The following is a 26,425-nucleotide window of genomic DNA, read 5'->3' on the forward strand; positions in this document are numbered from 1 at the left end:
CATTGGTGTAAACAGACCTTTCGTCAGCAGTTCGTCTCTGATTTGTTGTGAACAGGCCTTTAGACACTGAAGGAGGGACTTGCTCCATACCTATGGACCAGAATATCATTGACACTTGGGGGTTGGCTTTTTGTGACTTGAGCCAGTAATCAACCACCCAGGAATCCCTTACCATACCACTCAGGACACCTTAGCAACTGCTAAACTCTTTAGCATTGTGGTTGGGACCTGCGAATGGACAAGCACCAAATCCAGTTATATCGCAAACTGTCAGCAATCGACATCCAAGCTTTTCAAATCCAACTTGAAGAATCAAGGGAGTTACCAATGAAAGCATTGAAGGCAAAGTCTGATTCACTCCTTAGAAAGTTTATTATATAACACATATAAATCAGTTTAAAACACAGCAGCTAAGAAACACATTTACAACATTTTACTGTGTTGGTGTCCTAATATTAATATAAATAACAGGAACATCTCTGCGATATAGATCATGGTTGGTATCCATTACTGTTAAAGACTCCGCAAGCAAACATTACCAACATGCACCAATCTAAGTTGAAGTCTTAAAATGACACAAACAAAATGGATTCCTAGGGACTAATTTGAGTGGACCAGACAGTTTTTTTGTGTCTCAAGGGTCTTACAAGAACCAAAGGACTTCACAACATATAAAGAGTGGAGAGTTATAAACTGTCATGTTGGAATGTCTTTTACAGCAGCTATAAAGAGGAGAGTCCTGTCTGCTCGAAATAAAAGGCTGCTAATTGATCAATAAACATTTGCAACGGTGAATCCAAAGTCCCAATTGAGAATAACTAAGGCCACACAACAGGTCTCTTTGCTGCCAGTCTGACCATAGAAGAGTCAATCAAGTGAGTTTGAAAAGTGTTATCAACAATAATCTGAAATGGCATGTTAACAGATCTAGCAGTAAATTAATCGGACATGACAGAAGTTCAATTCTGAAGGTTGCCGTCTTCAACCAGATGTTCTTCTAATCAGAGGAATTAATCTAATCCAAGACACTCTGCATTCCCAATGGTATATCCCATAGTCAATAAAGTCTTCTGTCGTACGTTTCGCCCATAGCACTGAGACCTGCAGTGCTCCAACCAATCAGAGAGTCTGAACCAACACAGGGAAGAGCAGGGACAAGTGTTCAGCTCCTTTGATGGGGAGTTTGTGTGTGGTGTAATAGTGAATCACTTCTGGGATGGTTTCGAACGGCGGGCTGTTCTGGCCCAAAATGTAGCGACCGTCTTTGGACTTGCAGAACTTCATGTGCATGAAACCCTGGCAGCTCCTGAAAGAGAATACACAAAAAACACGCATTAATATTCAGCCACATAATAATCCACTGCAAGTAGAAATTTATTACATTTAATAAAAGAGCTACTGTGGCTCCAACTTCCATTTTTGTTTCTATTTTGTGGCTATTTCCCCAGAAGTAAAGATATTGTTCTCTTAAGCGCGTGGGTTGGAAACACTGCTTTATTCGCAAATTATTTTATTGTACTGTATTGCAATATTCAGATTTTTCCCATAAATTAAATTGGCAACTTGGATGGAAACATAACTAATAACACCATTTTGGCATTAGTTCTCTCGCGTCTTGTTGTAACCAACTGCACCATGGTGACTTTGAATATGTGGAAGTGCGAATGAAATTTGGAAGACTTGGAATATAGAGCATAAATAGATTGAATTACATTACAATACGTTTATGGCTCTTTTTTTTGTCCTGTATGGAGCTTCACCACCCCCGGTCACTATATACTTTCTTTGTATAAAAAAATCAGCAGCAAGAACATTTAAAAAAAAAAAAAAAAAAAACAAATCTCCATTTAGCAGTTTAGAACAACGTGAGGGTCAATTTAAATTTTGGGGTGAACTATCCCTTTAACATAACACCATTCCAAGGTGGGGTTTTCAATTTCGTATTTGGGTCACCGTTGAACAAAAGATGATCCACATGTGTAAAAGTATATCATACAGTAGTTTCACCATGTCCTAGTGTGAACATTATTCCAGACCTCCCCTTTAAGATAGCTCAGTCCAAATGGCTGGATTTCCAAGTATAGAAACAGGAAGAGATGTGTTCTGTAATTGGCTAGTTTGAAGCTGTTACAACAGTATTGTACAATTAAAAATGTTAAGTGTGAACAAAAACAAGGACTGACCATCTTTCTTTCACGATAAACAATGTCCTTTTCAAAATCAGGCACAAGAGCACTGCACATTTAATGGGATGGACATTCCTTTGTCTTCCACATAAATAAAGTAATATGGGTTTGAAACAATTTAAGGCTGAGTAAATGATGACATCATTTTATTTTTGTCTGAATTTTGAAATTCAGGACTTATAAGGATAGTTCACCCAAAAATTAAAATTCTCTCATTATTTACTCACCCTCTTGGTATCCCAGATATTTATGACTTTCTTTCATCTGCAGAACACAAATGAAGATTTTTAAAAGAATATCTCTTCTCTGTTGGTCCAGACAATGCAAGTGAATGGGTGCCAACATTTTGAAGCTCCAAAATCCACATAAAGGCAGCATAAAAGTAATCCATAAGACTCCAGTGGTTTAATCAATGTCTTCAGAAGTGATATGATAGGTGTGGGTGAGAAACAGATCAATATTTCAGTCATTTTTTATCATAAATTCTCCTCCCTGCCCAGTAGGGGGCGATATGCATGAAGAATTTGAATTATTATTTATAGTAAAAAAGGACTTAACTATTGATCTGTTTCTCACCCACACCTATCGCTTCTGAAGTCATGGATTTAACCACCAGAGTCATCTGGAGTACTTTTATGTTGCCCTTATGTGGACTTTGGAGCTTCAAAATGTTGGCACCCATTCACTTGCATTGTATGGACCTACAGAGCTGAGAAATTCTTCTAAAAATCTTCACTTGTGTTCAGCACAAGAAAGAAAGTCATACACATCTGGGATGGCATGAGGGAGAGTAAACGAAGAGATAATTTACATTTTTGGATGAACTATTCCTTTAGGTATCATATACCTGGTAGGTGACAAACAGTGTTACTATAAGAAAGATCTTGGGGCTTGAAGTAAAGCCCTGTGAATCTCAATGCCGGCTCGATCAAAGCTCTAAATGTTGGTCCGCTGTCACTTTGATTTCACTCAGACTTCTATGGCCGTTGGCGTACCTCCATTATGACATCAGACAGTGCCGTTCAGTCATTCCCACACTTGTCAAGCTGTCATAGCATGTAATAAATCACAGGCTACATCAGCATTTGTGTACGGTCAAATATATGAAAATGTACATATACTGTAGGCCTTGTTAATATGTCACACAAATCTAAATTGGTTTTCAAGTAAGATCTTTAGGATCTTTTGGATTTCAAATCTATGAATGTGCCGAAAACATTGGATTTTCACTGCCTGTTTGAACAAAGCCTTAGTGTGTTTTTGCAACATGATCACACGGGAAGTCAGTATGTTGTCTGCGTGAGTTCCAGTACCCTAGGTTCGGCAACATTATGTCGACTCACAGACAAGCGATAGGACATCTCCTATCAAGACATTTTTGCATCGGCTTATGTGTGTTTATCTACCCTTGTGGGCTTGTGTGTTTTTCTATCCTTGTGGCGCGATCAGAAACGTGTTGCGTCAGCAGCGTTGTAGACCAGAGTTTGGATCCCATGTTGAAACTAGGAAGTTATCACGTTCGCATAATCAGACAAGCGATTCGGAGGTTGCATGTTTCCCTCTAAAATTACATTTTTACTCCACTGATGGTTAAGTTTGGGTTGGGGGGTTCTGTTTCTAAAATATGCATTCCTCTACACTGATTAACAGCCTGTACAACTGAAAACAACTTACTTTTGGTGCCCCTCTGTAGACATTTCACCGGGAAAATGGAGCTCACACGTGCCCATATGCCCAAAAACAGTTACCACTGTGGCCACTAGGAGCAGTGCTTCAAATTTCGGTAAGCACAGACCGTTATTACCTAAAGAAAAGTCAACCTACTGTTTCAGATTTCACTGTGAGATCAGTCTGTTGAAAGTGTTCTGTGCAGTGTATTTGTGTCCGTGAAATTTGCAATACAAGGCTTGTGTGATTACTGAATGTGTGGCTCTCGTTTTTGTGTGTGCGAGTGCATGTGTGCGTGGACTGCTGCAGGTCATTCATATTCATTAACACCGCCAGGAGGAGCTTTGTGAACTGAAGAGCCGTTCACCTGCCTGATTACAGCTCAGGGAGAATAAAAGAGAAGGAGAAAGAGAGAGAAAAACGGGGGGGCGGCAGGATGAGGTCTGGATCAAGACTTAAAGAAGGGCCAATTTGACCAGATAAGCACTATTGCTCTGGCTGATAGCATATCAAAAAGCACATCAGTGTGCAAATGAAGGGTGCGAGACACTAGGGAGAGAAAAAAAGATGAAAAAGGGGAAAAAAACAGCTGAGAATGAAGAACAAAAATAACAAAACTAGACACAAATGAAGCAAAATAAGAGACAGTTAGTTCAAATGGGGTAATGGGGATAAGATTTGCTCACTTCATTTCCTGGTTATGGAGGGAATAGAATTGTGCAATGGTGGATGGACGGATGAAAAGAAAAGAGGTGCAGTGCTGTACCTTGGAGTAGGGATAGGTTAGGATGGTTGACTAGTCGTCCAAAAACTAAATGGTCAATTAGGGCTGGGTCTCGATACAGATATACTGATTTTATTAGATTTCGATGCAATTTGATTCAGTCCTCATTTATTAGGGTGTATTTCAGTTATAGTGTCCATTTTGCTCACACATGAATTAAATTCTCTCTCAGCTGTTGCTATAAATTATACAGGGACACTTAGAGTCACATGGGGTAACCTCCTCGTGGTCGCTATAATGTGGTTCTCGCTCTCAGTGGGGCACGTGGCGAGTTGTGCGTGGATGCTGCAGAGAATAGCGTGAGCCTACACACGCGCTACATTTCTGCGGTAACGCGCTCAACAAGCCACGTGATAAGATGCGCGGATTGACGGTCTCAGACGCGGAGGCAACTGAGGTTCTTCCTCCGCCACCCGGATTGAGGCGAGCCGCTACACCACCACGAGGACCTAGAGCGCATTGGGAATTAGGCATTCCAAACTGGGGAGAAAATCCCCCCCCCCCCATAAAAAACATCTGTGTTTTTACCCAGCCCTTTTGATTTTATGGAGGTCAATTAGTGAATTTATCTAGATTTAAAAAAATATTTTTAGCAGCAGTGCTTTGAAAGGGGATGAATTTAGAAACGCAACTTCTCTGAAAGCTTTAAATAAAAGTATATTTGAAAATATGTAGTTTGCACATCTGCACCTCAGAGAAAGAGAGTAGTCCGAGCGACTGGTCTCACTGTTTCGCACCAGATAGCTGCACTCCTTACACAGGGTTAGCAGTGACTCCGCCTCCGAACGGGACAGAGCACCGTGATACCACCTGAAAGAGAACATGCCAAAACAAATACAATTTATTGAAACCAGATTCAGGTGTAATCTGATTAAATTAATTAAAATATAATTAGATTACAGTAACCAAAAAGTAGTTTTAAACATTACATATTACATATTACATTTTAGTAGTCAGATTACAGTAACTGACTTTCAATTAATTACTTTACTTGGATTACATAAATTTATAAATATTGTTGTACTACAAATATTATGTCGAATATATTTTATTTATAGCATGGATTACGTTAATATGTACATCTGTTTACATTTCTGTGACAGTTTAAATAGAGTTTAATACTCTATGCAAGTACGTGAGGCACTTGCTACGCAAGCTCGATTTCATGTGTTGTTGCGTTGTGAAATGTGTCAGCGCTCAATTCATTACACAACGCAAGTACGCGCTGCATTCTCAGCATTGCCGCAAGGGGCACTAGAACGGATTTTAGAGAATTAGTCATTCTAATTCTTAAAAAGTAATTTACCCAACACCGATTGAATCCAAGCTAAAAAAAAAAGAAAAAAAAAAAAAAAAAGGCTGCTCAGAAATCGACATTATTGAACAACAAAACCGTGAGCACATTAAAGGGGTCATGACATGCCTTTTTTTTTATTATTTTAATATGTTCCTTGAGGTTCACTTATAATATTAGTAAAGTTTTTTTTTTTTAACAAAACAGTCATATATTTTCCAGTCATATAATTTAACATGATAATTTTCCACCCTCATTCTCACCCAAAACACATTTGTTTTGGTGCTTCTCCTTTAAGACTTGACAGTAAACGCCCACTGTTCGGATTGGCTCTCTGCTCTTGACTGACCTGCTCTCGCCATCTCACTGCTCACCACTACTGGGCGGGGCTACGGAAGTGATAAGGTAAATTAGGCGTTGATGTGTTGTTGTGGAGACGATCAGATGCAAACTGATTTATGACATCATAATGTGGAGGAAGTAGAGAAAGCGTCATTCTGACAGCATCGATTCACCAAATGCTCGTTTTGCATCAAGTAGGAAGTTTTGCATTCTGAAACTTACAGAATGTTTTTATAGTCAATGACCTCTTATATATCAACACCTAATAAATTTTCATCAACTTGGTGGGGGCGTTGTTCCTCATTTCACAAGTGAAGGGATTAGCCAATTATAACAGAGGTCATTAACTGTACATACAGAAGTCTTAAATGTACAATAGTGAAAACAGTATGGAAAATTTTATTCTGGAAAAACTAAAATACAACTGTTTTTGGTACAAGAAACCTTGACTAAAATTATAAGTTGACTTGTGAAGTAAAAAATACTACAAAATGGCAAATGACACCTGTATACATCTACTTTTGAGAACAAGTGTGTGTGTGTGTGTGTGTGTGTGTGTGTACGTGACTGTTTGTCTGCTCTGTGGCACCACAGCTGCTATCTGACTGTGGGTGATGTATCCAGGGAATTCTGTATCCTGAACAGCTGACTAATTTGCTGCAGTTTTTTGGACACACTTCACTGCTCTATCTAATGGCCTAATCATGCACACCGCCCCATATATCATATCTAAAAAGTCATAAAAAACTACCACAGTAGGGCGAGTTTCCCAAAGACATGAGACACTATGATTTCAGTCTCTGCAGTGTCAAGCAGTGCCTATGTTATGAAACTATCATGTTAGTATCTTGAAAACATCTTGATCATTTAATTTTAAAATATGGGTTAAAAGAATGATCAAGGTTCAATACAAGTTAAGCTCTAATTACAGTTTTTGTGGCAAGATGCTGATTACCACTGAAAATAATTTAGACTCGTTCCTCAGTTTGTAAAAACAAGTCTAAAACGTGTTTACAGTAATGCACTTACAATACATTACAGAGGATTCCTTTACACTTTGATTTTAATAAATATCCTAATTTGTATTTGGTTGCCAAAAAATGCATATTGGAATAGAATCTTTTCAAACGGAACAAATATTCGTATATGAGGACACATTTGAAAAGATAATTGAAAATGATTTTTTTTCAATCTCTAATGGTTTGTGGTGACATGTTAGACGTACACTTGTTTCTCCAGGGGCAGGTTGGGGTCCACTCTCTCCCCGATCATGGAATGAGGGTCGCTGGGCTTGCGGAGCTTCATGCTGCCTGTGGTTAGTGGAGGCCTGCAAGACCTAAAACGCTCTGTGGGTGAAGAGGAACGGTCCCACTCTGCACCCTCAAACTGTGCTGTATGAAGGAAAGAGAAGAGAGAGAGACAGTTTGAGTGAGAGAGAGATTAAGACTGTGAGATGTGGGGCCTGGGTATCTCCGCGAGTAAAGACGCTGACTACTACCCCTGAAGTCATAAGTTTGAATCCAGGCCATGCTGAGTGACTCCAGCCAGGTCTCCTAAGCAACCAAATTGGCCCAGTTGCTAGGGAGGGTAGAGTCACATGGGGTAACCTCCTCGTGGTTGCTATAATGTGGTTCTCGCTCTGGTGGGGCGCATGGCAAGTTATGCGTAGATGCCACGGAGAACAGCCTGAAGCCTCCACACGCGCTAGGTCTCCACGGTAACGCGCTTAACAAGCCACGTGATAAGATGCACGGATTGACGGTCTCAGACGCGGAGACATCTGGGATTCGTCCTCCGCCACCCAGATTGAGGTGAGTCACTACACCACCATGAGGAGTTAAGAGCATATTGGGAATTCCAAATTGGAGAGAAAAAAAAAGAAAAAAAAAAAACTGTGAGAAGTATCATTCAACCTTTTTAGTCATCTTGGTTCTGGAAGTATTTTTCCCATTCATATTTTCTATTCATAAAAGCATTCTAAGCTCCAAGGTGAATCAAAACACTGCAAACTTTTTTCAAATAGAAAAAAAGACAAACGGTACATGACTGTTTACTTAACGTCTTTCATGAGGGAATGAACTACAATCCCATTAAACATTGGGAATTACTTTATCAAATTAAAAATGAATGATAACTTTTGATTTAAAGTTACTGACCAAGTAAAAAAAAAAATCTATTTAAATGTTCGACAAAATATTGATATATACTGTATATTCATAAATGCAGGGTGACTTACTCCATTGCGTCATTCACAGTGCATCATGCGAGTGGGCGGTCACTGCAGAGCTCTTTTGGTGCGCTTTGTTTGCCAAGATTACCTGATTGGTGGAGCTTTCGCAGCATGAGCATGGGTAATGTAGTTATTCATCACAAATTCCACAATTTAATGAAATCTTTTTAAATGAAGTTGAAAAAACATGGATTGATGGCTTCAACAGAGTCATATACCATCGATTAACAAACTTGGAGCTCACGGTAGGTCTGTCTTTAAAGGTTTATAAGATATTAAGCGTGTTTACATGCACGTTCTAACACCAATTATGCTTAAGCCGGCAACGCACGTGTTCATGTAAATGCATCAAACGCCATTCCTTTATCGGTGTAAGGTCATAAACTGCTTAAGGATAAACAGATCGACATGGGTAGATTTTTGCCCATTACCCCAATTTCGCATTGCATGTAAACACCTTTACTGGCATTTGTTACCAGCTTATCAAATGTGCGCGCATACTGTGCGAGTGCCCCTTCATGGTTTGACATCAAAAGCAGAGAAAAAAGTGATTATTTCAAATGTCATGTAAACACGGATTTCTTCCTTTGTCAGATTTTTTTTAATAAGCTGATTTTTGGGAGTAATCAGCACATTGGTGTGCATGTAAACAGCCTCTTTGTTAAAACTCAATTCTCCTATAGAAAAAATGAATACATTTTTACTTCCGGAACCAGACTGCTCTATAGAGAAGTGATTGTGACAATCGCTGTTTGAAAAACAGATAAGATAAAACACCAATAAATCGTATCTCTTCCATGTTAATCAGAGTTTGACCAATAAAATGCTGTCACCCATCACTTGTTGCGTCCACTGCTGTCCTAACCAAGCCACAAGAATAACAAGTGAGGGTGACAAGAAATTTGATCAGTCGATTGGTTTCCATTTCTGTCGCCTAGCGTCTGGGTAGCCCCACCCATCTCGAAATCTCACTGCATATATTTGTTTATTAAACATCAAATAAGTTCTGACTGGCTGTTACGGTGACTTTTTTGTCACATTTTCACTTCCAGATATGACGGTAAGACACAAGTTGCATCCGAATTCATGTATTGTAAGAGTATATACTGTATTTGAAGGACGTATTTCTTGGCCAATAAAAAAGCACATTCTTTAGTTATGCAGGTGAGTAGTGAGTAGTATGAATACATTCCCAGACCAATTTCATTTGAACATGGGCATTGTCCCATGACTGGAATATATGATGTAGTAAAAACAAATCACAGACATTTTTTTTACTTTTATTTAAACAAGTACAATTTAAGTTTCTTGGAATGTTTAACACATACATTTAAAAAGAGCCATCGGACTCGCAATTCTCCACCCTTTTTTTTAATACAGAGTTTCAAATCTGATGTCTTCACAGCTCCTGTGGCATCATATGGGATAATAAAGTGTCCAGTGGATGCACATTTTTAGAATCTCTCTGGATGCAGTAGGCCATCCAGGTATTTCTCACATACCACTTTGCGAATACTGAGGAATCAAAGATACTACTCGATTGACATACTGCTTTTGGCATACTCTATTGTACAGAAATATGAATATTCAGACACAGGGACAGTGTACCATTATGAAGTCATCACATGCCAGGGCACAGGATAACAAAGGAGAAGGGTTACTGGAAATTAAGGTGCTACTCACGTTATTGACATAAATGCATGCCAATTTGGAGCCCCAAAAGGGAAGAAGTTTGGAACAAGCAAGTGTAAAAACATAATTTGAGGGATTCTAATAGACCTGCCCATATGCGGTCATCACATGCTACTGGGAGTGATCTAAATCAGGGTACAAACTGAAAGGAAACAGGAGGTTTATAGGAAATGTGGAAGTGTATCTAGCATACAGTGACTCAGTAAGCTTGAAAAGGGATAAACTCAAGACACTGGAGGGGCAGCAGTGTGGACGAAGGGTCAAAGTTCACCTTGCTCGCCAAAGACGGGCTCCTCCTCTAGCTGTCCCACCGGAGGAGGCCACGGCAGCTCGGCCAGATCTTTCACATCTGCGTACATGGTTGACAGCACACAGAGGATGGTGGAAATGGAGAGAGAGGATGATGGAATCAGAGAGAGACAGAAAGAGAGAATGGTGAGAACTCGGCTGGAACTGAGAAAAGAGAGGTAACCAAGTAGGTCAGAAAGAGAGGGTGATGACAAGTAAGAGCTGCGTGTTCGCTGCTGTTGTCAGTGGCGGATCCTGCTACACAGCTGCAATGTTTTCTCCTGTATGGGTCTCATCCGCAGTCAGCCCCTTGTTACAATGATTTCACAAAATAAAATGCATACAAATTCACCACTGCTTCTGATATACATCCACTGACATACAGCTACAATGTTATGATATATATATATATAAAAAAACTTTACATGACAGGATTCGAACCTGGGTCTCCTCATGTTCAAAGCAAAAAGCTTTCCTCTGAACCAACATTTTTAAAATGACAATCATTTTTCATGGCCAAATTTTAATTTATATTTTTAATTTATAATCATATTGGTGTTTGTTGCCCATCCCACATATCCAAATGCCTACCCCAGGCCCAGACATCCTTATAACGCCACAGAATGAGGGAGAGAGAGAGGAAGTGGTCATCCCTGGAGACAAAGCACTGGTGTCAGTAGCAATGCAGTGTTTATCACGCAGAAAATGCAACAAAGACTGAAGAGAGACAATACAATGTGAGAGCTGACTCAACATATAATTACCATCCCAATCCCATAATTATCATTACCAACACTCACACAAGGACTCTTGTTAAGGCAAACAAGCTAGGGATGGGCATTTTGTTTTCTGGAATATTTGACGATAAATCATCCAAGAACCTGAGTACTGGGGGTTGGTTTTATAAACAACAATTACAAAACATTTCACATTTTTAAGATGCCTCGTTAAGTTAAAAGTAGTTAAACTTTATATATATATAAAAATAAATAAATAAATAAAATAAAAAAATAAAAAAATCACCTCGATTTTGGTTTTCAATTCATTCGTGCTCTGTCAAACTGGTTTTGAACAGCTGTGCGAATGCCCCCTTTCATGTGCAACACATTTTCAAGTGCATACAAATACTCCCTAAATACTCGTTTGTGAGAAAAACAAATACATATGTCGTATTGTACTAGTTGAGACTTTTCCAACAACATATGACATGATTATCCAATCTATATGCTTTTCTTTACCGATTCCAAAAATATAATTATTGCAATCAGATTTCATAAACTATTAAACGGAACACTTCTAAGGTGTCAGCAGATTGCATATATGCACTGTAATGTTCAGACTCTAAGCTTTTTAAATTGACATCTATTCAGTAATTTTGAATTAAATAGCTAATTTTCAACTCCAGTTAAAAGGGTTAAATAGCGGAAAGTCATATTATAGGTTATCGTTATCATTAAAAGATGATGTGTCATGTAAAAAATGAGTCATGAGACCCCAATGTTCTATTCCATTCAGTTGCACTCCGTCTCGCTGTTTTTGAACGCAACAAATCGTTTGCGAGCAAAACAAATATATATGTTGCATTGTACTAGTTTTGACCATTCTAACAACATATGACTCAATTACGCTGTTTTTTTTTTTTTTGCTTCCAATAATGTTTAAAAATCTATTAAACTGAACACTTTCAAAACTGTCAGCAAATTACGGTGCTTTCACGCTTGGTTCAATTGATGGACCGAACCAGAGTTAATTTCCATCCCCCGCTGGTCTCTGTTCACAACATATTTTTTGGGTCCAAACCGCAGTCCGATTATGTCATCAACATGAGTAAAAGCGACAGCTGTTTACCACTGTAACTAGAAAACAACTCAAGAAGACATCATCTTCGCTGTGTTATTAAAGTATTCATTTCTTTGGATTTACCACCAAAACTTTACATGCACAAAATGACAGTTATGTTTGTCTGCCATGGATGCATTGAATGTGCAATGATGTGAATAATATTAGCGTTTGTCTGCCACAAGCCCGTGGATGTGTTGCAAGAGATATGCAGAATGTGAGCTGCTCTCTGACAGTGATTTATTTGGAAAAATGCAGGTATGAGAAATGCATTAAACCATAATAATTGTGATCGGGAGCCTGCAAAGACGTGAAATATACGTCATCAATGGCGGTTCACTTCCGTGATTTGGTACGATTGTGTTCATATCAGCAGCGAACTGCACTGGAGTTCCCATGAACAGTACCCCAGACCACCTTTTCAAGCGGACTCGGGTGCAGTTTGCGGGTGTGCACCCAAGTTCGGAAAACAGCATTCACATCACCCAAACGAGCCGAACTTTGACGTCATTCTAACTCTTGTGTGCACCAAAAGTGCTAGTGTGAAAGCACCCTTAAAATGCATTTGTTAATAGTTGGTCAAATTGCTTATATATTGTTATGTGCAGACTCTTAAGCTTTTAATTTACATCTGTTTGGCAATTTCATATTAATTAGCTAATTAGCTAGCCACTCCAGTTGAAAGCGGTAAAATGTAAAAATTATCGGTTCAAATTATATAGTGAAATTATCAGTTATTGTTATCACCATAAAATTCACATTGGTGCATCACTATCGTAGTCACCATAAATCTCATTACCAACACAAATACAAATTCACACACTTACATGGGGCCTTTTTTAACGTATACAATCACAATCGCACACTCAAACAGGATTACAAGAGTAAGAATAGGCCAAGGGGGGAGCCCTGTGACATCTTTATCAACAGACCACCACCCGACACCTCCACCCCCCTTTCGCCCCCTCTCCAAAGAAACACGACAGGGTGATGTTTAGAAAAAGAAACAGGCGGGCCCATGTCTCCCTGCTGACTGGTGAATTATTGAAGACAGAATGTCACAGAGTCTTTCGCCCCACTCCCTGTGCATTATTGATTCATGGTGCTTACAACAGTCCCATCTGGAGAACCAGAACAGCCTGGGTCAGATCAGAGCGCGGCCCCTCTAATCCTCCTTCAAACCCGACTAACCCTGTAAATAATCCGGCTAATTCCCCCAATAATTCTAAGGATTTTACAAATAATCCAGTGTAATTCTTAATGAACCAACTAAAATGACAAATCGTCTGGCCAAACTGGACTAGACTTACTAAACTGACCCTAAAATAAATCCTAAGTAAGATAGTAAGTAGATAAATGTAAGCATTTAAAATAAATGTATATAATTAAAATAGTTTTTTTTTTTTGCAATAAATAAATAAAAATACTAATAATGCGATTAAATATAACGTTATTTACTACACCAATAAAAAAAATGTCTTATAACATTAAAAACATTACTTTTATTTAAAAAATATTAAATATAACATTAAATCTAAAAATAATACATTAAAAACAAATGCGAATGGTGCTTGTCCGTTCAAATCACCGGACGCATTTTTGTTTCAGTCTGTGCTGTTTTTCCAATTGTTTTCCTATGTAAACACATGTCAGATGGACGTCTTTGACTATTGCACCACATCTTGCCGTGTTTTCAGCATCTCAGGCAGGATCGCCATGTTTTTTAGATGCCATATTAAATAAAAAATGTTAAAAAACTTTAACTGTTAAAAAACCTTTCTGCGTTCTGCTCAAAAGCGTTGTGTTGCATCTTGCTTTTTTTGTTTGCACAAGAACGCATACCATCGGAACAGCCCCTTTAGGTGTTCTCAGTGGTTGTTGGTGCCTTGCTGTGTGGTTTTTAGGTTGTTCTGTATAGTTGCTGGGATGTTCTGGGTGGTAGTTAGTTGGTTACTTATTGTGCCACAACAAAAGGGATTTTTTTCATCGTTCGACAGGCAAAATTCAAAGTCCGATCACTTGGAAAATTAATAGCAAGCACTACTAACTTGAAATATACTGTATGTATAAAAATATATTTTAATATTGTTACCACAATTTTTGTTAATATTTAGGTATATAAAAAATATTAAATATAAAGGAACAAAATATGTATATTTATTAAACTATTTTAACTTTATTGCAATTCCTAATAATGTTGTTGGACATTAATTGCAAGCCCACAAACTGATATAATTGTGACTTTCATTTATTTCAAACTTTCTATTCATCTGTGGATGTACAGTGGATATAAAAAGTCTACACACCCCTGTTAAAACAGCAGGTGTTTGTGATGTAAAAAAGTAAACAGATAAATCATATCAGAATTTTTGCACCTTTAATGTAAAAAGTACAACCTATGCAATGCCAAGGAAAACCAAAATGACACATTTCAGAGAAAAAAAAAACAAATAAAAAACCTAACTGCCTAAGTGTGCACATCCTTGAACTAATACTTAGTTGAAGCACCTTTTGATATTATTACAGCATTCAGTCTGTTTGGATAAGAGTCTATTAGCTTGGCACATCTTGACTTGGGAATATTTCCCCACTCTTCAGATTCCAGATCTGTCAAATTGTAACGGCATCTCCTGTGTACGGCCCTCTTCAGGTCCCCCCACAGATTTTCTATAGGATTCAGGTCTGGGCTCTGGCTGGGCCATTCCAAAACTTTTTTTGCTGAAGCCATTCTTTTGTTGATTTGGATGTGTGCTTTGGATCAATGTCATGCTGAAAGGTGAAAGATCTCTTTATTTTCAGCTTTCTAGCAGACGCCAGAAGGTTCTGTGCCAAAATTGACTGGTACTTGGAGCTATTCATGATTCCCTCCACCTTCACTAAAGCCCAAGTTCCAGCTGAAGAAAAGCAGCCCCAAAGCATGATGCTGCCACCACCATGCTTCACCGTGGGTATGGTGTTCTTTTGCCGATGTGCTGTGTTGTTTTTGTGCCAAACATACCTTTTACAATTTTGAGCAAAAAGTTCAATTTTTGTCTCATGTGACTTGGATGTTTTTTTTTTTCGTCAGAAAAGGCTTGCTTCTTGCCACCCTGCCCCATAGCCCAGACAGATGAAGAATACGGGAGATAGTTGTCACATGTAGGGAGCAACCAGTACTTGCCAGAAAGAGCTGAAGCTCCTTTAATGTTGCTGTAGGCCTCTTGACAGCCTCCCTGACCAGTTTTCTCTTTGTCTTCTCATCAATTTTGGAGGGACGTCCTGTTCTTGATAATGTCACTGTTGTGTCATACTTTCTCCACTTGTTGATGACTGTCTTCACTGTGTCCATGGTATATCTAATGCCTTGAAAAATTTTTTGCAGCCCTCACCTGAGCAATACCTTTCAACAATGAGATCCCGCTGATGCTTTGTATGCTCTTTGTGGCCCATGGCACTTGTAGTAGCATGCAACCAAGAAGATGTCAGAAAAATGCTACAAGAACAGCTGAGATTTATTGGAGTTAATCAGAGTCACTTCAGTGAAGACAGGTGTGTACTATTTCACATGAACTTGATGATTGGTTGATTCTGAACACAGCCACATACCCAATTATAAAAGGGTGTGCACACTTATGCAGTTATGTTTTTCAAAGTTTTAGAAAAAACATTTCTCTGAAATGTGTCACTTTGGTTTTCAGTGGCATTGCATAGGTTGTAATTTTTACAATGAAGGTGCAAAAAGTCTGATATGATTTATCTTTGTTTAATTTTTTACATCACAAAAACCTGCTGTTTTAACAGAGGTGTGTAGACTTTTTATATCCACTGTATTGATGAATCTATAGAAACCAAGACTTATAGAGGTTGAAGATTGTCATTTTTCTGATAAATTAGTGGTGTCAGTGACTTTTAGAACAATTAGTTATCGGCAGAAAGTAATGCGACACTTCTCTAATAGTTCTCTCCCCCCTAGTTTCAATAAAACTGGATTACTGGAATACTGGCCATTTACGTAAAGTGATTGCTGATGATATACTGTTGATGAATAACTGCTCATATTTGTTTTCTGACAATGTTTACTAAGTGTTTATATTGTAATTAGGGTTGTCAGTCCTTTACAATTTTTAATCAAATTAATTACATGAGATGCCGATTAAATCATCAAATTAATCGAAATTAATTGCATTTATAATTATTTGCTGAGAAAGGCCCACAAATAACAATAATTCAATGTACTGTATAATGATTAAATCGTTATAAACGGTTACATTCAAATAATTATAAATATAATATATATCAGGGGCCTGGGTAGCTCAGCAAGTAAAGACGCCGACTACCACACCTGGACTCGCGTGTTCGAATCCAGGGCGTGCTGAGTGACTCCAGCCAGGTATCCTAAGCAACCAAATTGGCCCGGTTCCTAGGGAGGGTAGAGTCACATGGGGCAACCTCCTCGTGGTTGTTATAATGTGGTTCTCGCTCTGGTGGGGCGCATGGCAAGTTATGCGTAGATGCCACGGATGTGGCATGTGGTTCTCGCTCTTGGTGGGGCGCGTGGTGAGTTGTGCGTGGATGCCATAGAGAATAGCATGAAGCCTCCACACGCCCTATGTCTCCTCGGTAACGCGCTCAACAAGCCACATGATAAGATGCACGGATTGATGGTCTCAGACGCGGAGGCAAATGAGATTCGTCCTCCGCCACCCAGATTGAGGCGAGTCACTACGCCACCACGAGGACTTAGAGCGCATTGGGAATTGGGCATTCCAAATTGAGGAGAAAAGGGAGGGGAAAAAAATGTTCTTAAAAAAACAAAAAAAAAACAAAACCACACATTCACTAAAAAATTTTTTTTTTTAAACTATCGACCGTTTCATTGGTTTTCGGTTTATTCTACCACCTCACTGTAGTTATCGGTATCTGCAAAATCCAATATCAGTTGACCTCTTTTAATCAATCTGCAGATACACAAGTGCTCAACCCTCTAATCTGAACCGTGACCTCCACAGCCCTTCACTGTATGACTCTAATGCTCTGTATTAGCCGCCCCATCATTCCTGCAGTCCCAGCATGCCTGTCAAACCCTGTCAGGCTGACAATGGGCAGTGCATCAGTGCCTGTTAGCCGCAGTCCTGCACAAAACTCACACTAAGGAGAGGGAGCCACTCGCCACAAAGGTCATTGCTGGGCTACAATACATCACACTGGGACTGATAGCCACACCATTCATATATCATTACCACAAAAGCACAGAGATAAAGAGAAATGTGGCTCTTGCTAGAAATGTGCCAAGACAGCAGATCACTCTAAGTGCAAGAACCCATCTGGAATAATCAAAATCTCATTTGAGTATCTAATAAAAAGAGAAACCATATTACATCACTGGAAGACTGTGATTAAATGTCAATTTATACGATAGATGTTATTTCCAAGGGTGCGAACAAAACTTTAAATGCTCTTTATGCATTGCAAGCACTTTACTTGCACTGTAAAATCTCATCCAGAGCAATTTTCTCTTGGTATCAGGATTCAATTAACACATTTTGTGGCATTTTCCTTTCGATTATTGTTCACGTAAGTTACTAAAAGCAATACCAAACAAATCCCTTTTCTCTTCATTCACTGCATTCATCCTTTTCTGCTCCACTGTCTAAGCTTTTTATCTTCTGTAAACCACCTATTCTCCTCTCTCACTTTCATTTCTCCTCCTAAGTGAGATGATATTCCCCCCACCACCCTCATCTCTCTCCTGCCTCTGTGTATTTGTGAGAGACAGAATTACTCAGGACATGTCTTTCATTACTGTCACACAAAGAAATAGAGGAAAATAAATTGATATAGGAGCCATTCTCGTTTCCCTCGGGCTTCCTCACAGTGACTTGACAGTCCAGGACACGAGAAGCACATGTGCTCGCTCACTCACACTCACTCACTCACACACACACCATGTTCCCTTAGCAGCCCGTCTAACCAGATAAAAATGTTCACTTATGGAGGGAAAACTGACTCAACAGTTCACACTTCACTTCAGTTTGGGCCCATGCCCTCCCAGAAAAATGTGACGAGAAGGAGGGTGTGTAGCCCTCACCTGAGCAATATCTTTCAACAATGAGATTCCGCTGATGCTTTGTATGCTCTTTGTGGCCCATGGCACTTGTAGTAGCATGCAACCAAGAAGATGTCAGAAAAATGCTACAAGAACAGCTGAGATTTATTGGAGTTAATCAGAGTCACTTCAGTGAAGACAGGTGTGTACTATTTCACATGAACTTGATGATTGGTTGATTCTGAACACAGCCACATACCCAATTATAAAAGGGTGTGCACACTTATGCAGTTATGTTTTTCAAAGTTTTAGAAAAAACATTTCTCTGAAATGTGTCACTTTGGTTTTCAGTGGCATTGCATAGGTTGTAATTTTTACAATGAAGGTGCAAAAAGGTGCGTTTTACATCACAAAATGTTTTAACAGGGGTGTGTAGACTTTTTATATCCACTGTATTGATGAATCTATAGAAACCAAGACTTATAGAGGTTGAAGATTGTCATTTTTTCTGATAAATTAGTGGTGTCAGTGACTTTTAGAACAATTAGTTATCGGCAGAAAGTAATGCGACACTTCTCTAATAGTTCTCTCCCCCCTGTTTCAATAAAACTGGATTACTGGAATACTGGCCATTTACGTAAAGTGATTTTCTTTCATTACACTCCTCCCCTGGCAGACGGCAGAGAGTTCTCTGAACCCTGGTGGACAGAATGGCTCCTCCCCTTCCTGGCAGATGGCAGCGGTCCCTCCGACTCCCGGCGGCCGGCAGCGACGACCCAGTACCCTGGCGGACGGATGTGGCTCCTCCCCTGGAGGAGGCGGCCATGCCCTCCTTCTCGTCACAAAGACAAATTCTAGACTTTTGCAGCATTTAATTTTTCCCCCCAGAGGTTAACTTATAAATGTTAGTCGAGGTTTTCATGATATGTCATCTTTAAAATGTCAAACACCAACTAAAGAACACAAAAAAAAAAAATCAAGCTCCTCAATTGACAAAATGATAGATACCTACCCACACCAAATACAACCACGCCAGTCCACACATTCTCTACCTGTGTGACTCTGTGATCTACAGTCTGTTGTGTACTGTTGAATGCATCCCTTTGGTTGATAAGCGTGGTAATGAGTGCAGAGGGGCTTGAGGGACATGCCGAGTGACCGTGTGGTTTAAGTGATTGCCATAATTGAGTGGATTGTGACAGCTTTGCAATGGCCTAATTAAGACTCGCTGGACCGGGCCCAGATTTCACCGTCACCACACACTTTTAACAAGTGAACCGAGAATAGAAAACCGAGCTGAGATGCAAATGAAATGAAACCATCTGTTGTGAAGGCATGTCAACACAAGCAAAGGAGTTCAGAACATTGTTTAAATGATATTACAACGAGCGGTAATGGACTTCTCCATTCGCATGCAGCACGGTTTTGCAGAGGGAGTAATTTTGAGGAGCATATTTCACACTTTTGTTGTATCTTGACCCTAAAGTCCACTTATAAATGTGCGTCAAGGTTTCGTGTACCAAAAACAGTCGTGATTTATTTTTACATTACCCTTTTCCACCCTCTCATTTAGACCTGTAGAATTAATCAGGCTTTTATTTGCTACTGTACCTTTAAGACTTCTGTATGTTAATTGACTCTGTTATGATTGGCTAACTTCTTCATAAGTGAAGTAAGTAGCAATGCCCATGTCAAGTTTTTGACTACAGAATTGGCTGTGATTGTGGTGTCGAACAGTATTTTTTCTTCGTTTTTTTAATTTCGTGCTGTAAAGTTGTCACATCGCACCTGGTTTGGACATAATCAGTACGTTTACACAAAATGTAAAAGATTGATTTCCGCAAAAACAAAAATTTGTCCTTTTAAAATTTCACGTAAATGCTTTAGTCCAACTAAAATATTATCAATCTAATTTTTGCAAACTCAGCTGCAACTTCAGACGAAATCTAGTTAGAACGTTTCAGTTAAAAAATCGATTTCAAATATTCGATTACGCATTCTATTACGTCCTTTCTTTCAATACTCGATCACGCATTCAGTATGTTTGCATGCACTTTAAAACTTTGGATTTCAGTCAGCCTAAAATGCGAATTCATTGTTTTAAAATATCACGTAAATGGTTTAGTTCGTATCAGTCCTTTTTTTTTTTTTTTTTTTAAGTCTGACTAATAGACCCAAATAATGTGATTGTAACTCAGCTTCGTGTAGCATGTATACATATTAATCGGACCATAAATTGCTCCGAAAGACAGAGGTGATGTTTTTCAACATTTCTTTAGCCAACATCCTTCCTTCAAATATAACGTATTGTATCTAGTATTCTTGAAAAAAAACTATGAATACTGTAGCTCGACTACGCAAAAACCGGCTGTTGCTCGATTATAACAGCGCATGTGAATGTACAGATAGTTAGTCTACAACGTTAATTAGGTCTATATAGTAAACTAAATTATTTCAAAAGATCAATAACCATCGTATGTCCTTAAAGGCACTTAATTGGCTGAGGCATTTGATATTGCCCAATCACAGCACACACATTTCCAAAATTCAAATTGGAAATGGCTGTGTAAGAGCTAAAGATGCTTTAATGTGTCCTCCTTTCTCCCGGTCCCCCTCAGCTCATCGTCTCTTGTCTCTTTCACTCTCTTTCGTCCCCTGAGTGTGATAATCACCACTGCTGGAGGGGCAGAGGGGGAGAAGGAGGTGAGGGATGGAGGTGAAAAAGTGGAGGGGGCAGGCAGATTGAGATGCCCCCTCAACCCCCACCGTGGTATATCAGTCCGAGTGTGTCAGCACTGCAGGAGGACAAACCTGTCAGAGCTAAAAAGACGACAGAGAGAGAGAGAGAGAGAGGGAGGGAGCCTGAAGGAGAGCAAAGGTGTCAGCATGTGACTGATTGCAGCCCTCCACTCACAAGGCTAACCCTCCTCCTTGTGATTCACAAGCACTGCACACAAATCTCTTCACTCGCATGAGGAAAAACACACACACACACACACACACACACACACACACACACACACACACACACACACACACACACACACACACACACACAAACAAACACATATGTACACACACACACATCACAGTCTAGCTTGTTGGTGATTGGTCAATACATTTCCTCCATCAATCTCGAGGGGTATGCGGTATGACCAAATTGTTATATTACAGTACAGTAAAGAGTGTTTTTATTTTGCAGAAATGATACACATGATATAGTTATTTTTGCAAGATATTCCAGTAAATAAAATACTTTACAAGTTAAAGGCACTTTATTTCATATGATGATTTCCTTTTATTATTTGGAACCTGATGGACACAAACCAAAAGAACACATGAATGATGACTGTCTGTCTGACATCAGTGCAAGAACAACTTCACATTATGTAACACTTGAGATGTAAAAAAGAATCAATTCATTTTGTTATTTAAATCTGAATGTTTTGTTTCAAATGCACTTTCTGATTTGATAAGCCACATCCACTGGCTTTGCAAAATAGCCGATAACTGAATTCTATATTAAAGGGTCATGAAGCACTAAACTACATTTTCTGAGATGTTACCAGATATGTATGTTAGAAGACAAAGTAAGCATCTATTAATTTTCATTTTAAGAGGAAAGTGGTTAATTTACGGATTTTTTGTGCTATTTTAGTCTTCCAGGTTTAAAATCAACATCGAGTCAATGTCACACGATGTGACGTGTCCCTGTATTATAGTGCATCATTACATCATCAGTGTCTCATAATAATTAATGAGACTGTGTGGCCTTATCTCGTCATGATTATCCATTAAACCACTTGACCAGTGCTGTTTTCAAACTCTCAAATGCAAAGTCAGTTGACAGATTTGATAGTACCGACGCAAGTCACACCCTGCTGCTGACAAAGGGACAGGACAGGCTTTCAATCCATGGCAAAACCTTTTAAATGTTCGCGCAGCATGCATTTATTACAGTGAGTGTTTCGAGATATGCGGTGTGGTAGACAGTCTCTGAATGGGGCTCGTTTGAGACAAGGTTTACATTGATTGTCCCAGAGGCACAAACATTGTCGATCCATCCATCCATCCTTAATGTGTGTAAACCGATCTAAGCACTTACATTTGTGAATCAACGTCTTGGAATAAGTCTCAAAAGTTATTACAGTGTAAAAAACATTCACATATTTTCAATATAGAGTACATGGCTTGGCATTTATTTGAGCATTAATTACATGATATAAAATGTCCAGTGTGATTCTGTGTACTGTATTGTGAGCTTACAAAACAGTGCATACTTTATTTGTGCATTTTCATTAATTGTAAGAATCTTTGATGCTGTTAACTGCATTAGTGAAATAATGCTGAGTGACTAATTCAGACAGTTGTCGTGTTCCCTCACCCTTCTCCCCTCACTCCACTGGCTGCATCATTTGAAAATGTGGTGAGAACTCAACTTTGCTGAAACAGGGGGTGTTGTGATCCTTTAAGGAAAAAAACAGATGGCGTTCAACATATTTAGTTGGACTTTGGTCGATTGTGGGTGAAAACGCACATGACCACATTGGGCTCGTACAGTATGTAAATACTCATCCGTATGAATGCGTTCGAACTAGGGCTAGGCGATCATTTTTAATTTAAAAGAAATGTCGCAATATCCAATTACATCGTCAATACACCTCTTTACATGCACCTGTTCCATGAGACACCCTCCCGCTGCATGCCTCCGAACAAACAGCGCGTCAGAGATGTGCATCGACAGCTTTTCTGTCTTCTGTACTTCAAAATATAATAAAGTGTGTTTCTTCAAGCGTGTGTCTTTGTGTACCCGCCATGCGCATGATATAGGCTACCCACATTTGGTAGTTACTCATTTCAAACCCTGTGCTGATAATTAATATGTTTGGTGACTTCCCAGCTCCATGGTTTTGTAATTTTCCGATATTGTCGATCATCGACTGTCAATGATTGTTGCAACTGGCACCGGGATATTTGTCAGATATCGTCGATATCCGATTACCTCATCCTATCGCCCAGCCCTAGTTCGAATAGCAGCTAAGCACTGCCTACTCGCCTGCCAATCAACTGCTGCAATAAAACTTGAGTTTTAAACTTTGAAGGCTCCGTGCGGTTTTGAAAGAAAATAACTGTCCGATCTGAAAATTTTATAACGCATGATATCAACATGCAATCAAACAGATGCGAGTCACGCACATCTGAAGCTCAGATAATACAGACATTCCACTAAAATAACTGAGAATTCTGCTCTAAACGTCACGTTTGTGCTTAGATTAAATTCAAGTATAATTAGGAGAAAGTGTGGCATTTTTCGTGCACTGTTCTTTTACAAATTGTTTTTGCGCTTTATTATCATGCAGTAATACACTACGGTAGTGACGTAGTGACCCTTCCCTCAAGTGCTCAAAAGAGACACATATTCAACCAGATGTAAACAGCAATGTGTTTCAATTGTCTACTTGTGATTGGATTGCCCAAAATACGTCTTAATACTAGAATGTAAATGGGGCCTTTGTGTTTAGAGCCCTACAAAAGTGGGCGTCCGTTGCACGGACACCTTCTGCTCGCTTTTTTCTCTCAGCTAAAATATGTTGGCTGTAAACAAATGCACTTTCCATGGTGTTTAGCGCTGTGCTCATGCATGTTACTGCAATGCTGCTGACTTTTAACTCTGCTGTAACGAAGGTAAGACATGCTGAGAGAAGCTTTAATTATTGGAAGTGTGTGTATAGTATGTGTGTGTTGGAGGATGTGTGTGCTGGTGGGTGCAGGAGAGGCGTTATTTATTCCAGTGTCACCTTGACCCCTAACTCAGAGATACAGCTCAATAAAACAGGATTGGCCCTGTGGCAGCGCTTTCATCTACTGCCTGCATGTTAGGCAAAACACACACAAACACAAGGGCCCAGCTTCAACAGATGCAATACAGTGTTTCCCCTAGGATTTTTTTCAGCAGCGGTGCTGTTGTGCGCGCGTCCACAAGCCCGCAACGCCGGACCCGTATTAACGCGTGTTGGTCAAAGAATAGATTAAAACAGGGGTGTTAAACTCAATTTCAGCCTGGGTCACATCAGGGTTTATTTGTGCCCTCAAATGGGCCCTTTGAAATTGTGGCACCAGCACCTGCTTTGGTAGCACCCATGCAAATAATATGACATGTGCATTGAAATGCACATTTGACAGTACAGCATTGATTTTGAGGTTGGGATGCAAATGAAAATTATGATATTAACAACAGTAACATCTGTGGAAAAAAATTAACACTTAATTTTTATATGGCTAAACTGAAATATTCTGACAGTGTGATTAAGTTGGGTCTTCTTTACAATTTCATTTCATCAGGCTCCTACTAATTAAACTACAGTCATGTTTGGAATTTCTGAAGGCAAAGAAAACAACTTACATTTTCCTACAATCAGAGAGCATTTCAAGAGTACAGATTTTACACAGATGGAAAACTGATAGCTTGGTCCATAAATATGAAAATGCACCGTAGTTCTTCCATAGTATCCATAGTTTTAACAATGATATTTGTAATAGTTCATGGTAACCATAGGTAAAACCATGCATGGCTCCTCACTATGATTTCTATATAAAGAACTATGGCATTTTTGTAATGAAAAAACAGCAGTCTAAATACATACCATAGGTAATACAGTACAGTTAGTGTTAATGCAGTAAATCCCTGGTAAAGTTTTGTAAGCGTTGTGATCTGTGAATTGAAAAGCCTTCTAATTTGTTTTCCTTGTCAGTGCTGTTTAGAATGTGGGGGCTGTTTGTTTTAAACTAGTTTCATCACCGAGACATAAGAGTTTTGCAACAGACTATTCTGTACCACATTCAAATGAGTTTCGCAATCCTCGCCGCACATCTCAGTGGTTCACAAGTGCATTTAAAATAGTCTGTTGTTTGGTTGAGACCAGTCCACAAATTACCGCACCTGCTCTGCCCTCGTGCTACTATGATTAAGCCGTGTTGATAACTGACCCGTGTAGCGCTGTTTCATTCCGCTTTTGAAGCGAGCAAAATGCGCTCCAAAACATACAGATGACAGGGGAAGGGTCATTTATATTCACGAGGAAAGCGCTAACTGATTGTTCAGTCAAATGTAGCGATCCCTTGCCATCCTACATTTCAGAAATTAGCTTGGGCCTCGAAGGCTACTTGAAAAGAAGCAAGTTTGACATGTACTGTTATGCGGTGACTTCACTGTGAGTAAGTGCGTGTATTTGTGTGTGTGCGTGTTGGGGTCCCTTTCGCAGTGTAGAAAGCGCACAGCTGACTGGGGCTGGCAGCATTATGTTGCGCCAAGAATATTAAATTAACCATGTGAAATCCCAACAGCAGCGCTCATAATTCAGCAGTGGTGCAGCACTGATGCAAAATGCATATAGGGGAAACACTGCAATAAGATCAGTACGGAGCAATCCACCTATATCCTCAAATAACCAAAACATTAATGACCATAACCAAAGTAAATTGAATTCAGCTAAAAATAAAACTAATAAAGCCATTATACATCCCAATCTATAAAACTGCTCTCAGATGAGTAGTTGAAAGTCAACGTCAAATGGCACTGACAACCCATTTTACTTACAAAATGTGAAATTTACGGGTGAAACGGCATTTATAAACTAAAAAAAACAACAACCTAGAACAAGACTTAATTATCCATTGGGAACTGATTGATTGAAAATGTATTGAACAGTGTTTATGTTATGGTTGAATAATATTAAGAGTGCTTGGTGGTGTCATCTGAATAGGAAAGCTCTTTCACAGGAGCAGCAATTTTTTGCCAGAAACCGATTTGACTTTTCCAAAATTCTGATTACCTGCGAATGCTTTCGAGATATGTTCCTTCTTCCACTCCCAGGGCTGGTCGTATTCATCAGCTGGCCTCTCGTCATCTTGTGGCAGACTGCTCTCCCTGCCCTCCTCCGGCAGATCCGGCTGCCCCGGGACCCGCTCCTCGTACGGGGTGTCGTAGAGCTGCACCTCACCTCTGCCCCAGCCTCCTCCACCTCCACCAGCTCTTCTCTGTAGCTCTGCAACACCAAACAAACCTGTTACATTCACT

At 39.4% G+C, this 26,425-nt stretch overlaps 1 protein-coding gene across 2 annotated transcripts in view; it reads right to left on the reverse strand.

Moving 5' to 3' along the window:
* Positions 1-363: 363 nt before the first annotated feature.
* Positions 364-26,425, reverse strand: part of LOC127439303 (SH2 domain-containing adapter protein F-like) — a 42,940-nt gene continuing 16,878 nt past the window's right edge. For both annotated transcript variants that reach the window (XM_051695557.1, XM_051695556.1), the window contains 4 exons: positions 26,181-26,393; positions 7,500-7,665; positions 5,329-5,448; positions 364-1,306 (listed from right to left, as the gene is read on the reverse strand). In XM_051695557.1, coding sequence (XP_051551517.1) covers positions 1,120-1,306; positions 5,329-5,448; positions 7,500-7,665; positions 26,181-26,393 — 686 coding nt within the window. In that variant the 3' untranslated portion in view covers positions 364-1,119. The remainder of the gene's footprint in view (positions 1,307-5,328; positions 5,449-7,499; positions 7,666-26,180; positions 26,394-26,425) is intronic.

The sequence above is a fragment of the Myxocyprinus asiaticus genome, chromosome 50 (genome assembly GCF_019703515.2).
Source record: "Myxocyprinus asiaticus isolate MX2 ecotype Aquarium Trade chromosome 50, UBuf_Myxa_2, whole genome shotgun sequence".
In the NCBI taxonomy this organism is placed as follows: Eukaryota; Metazoa; Chordata; class Actinopteri; order Cypriniformes; family Catostomidae; genus Myxocyprinus; species Myxocyprinus asiaticus.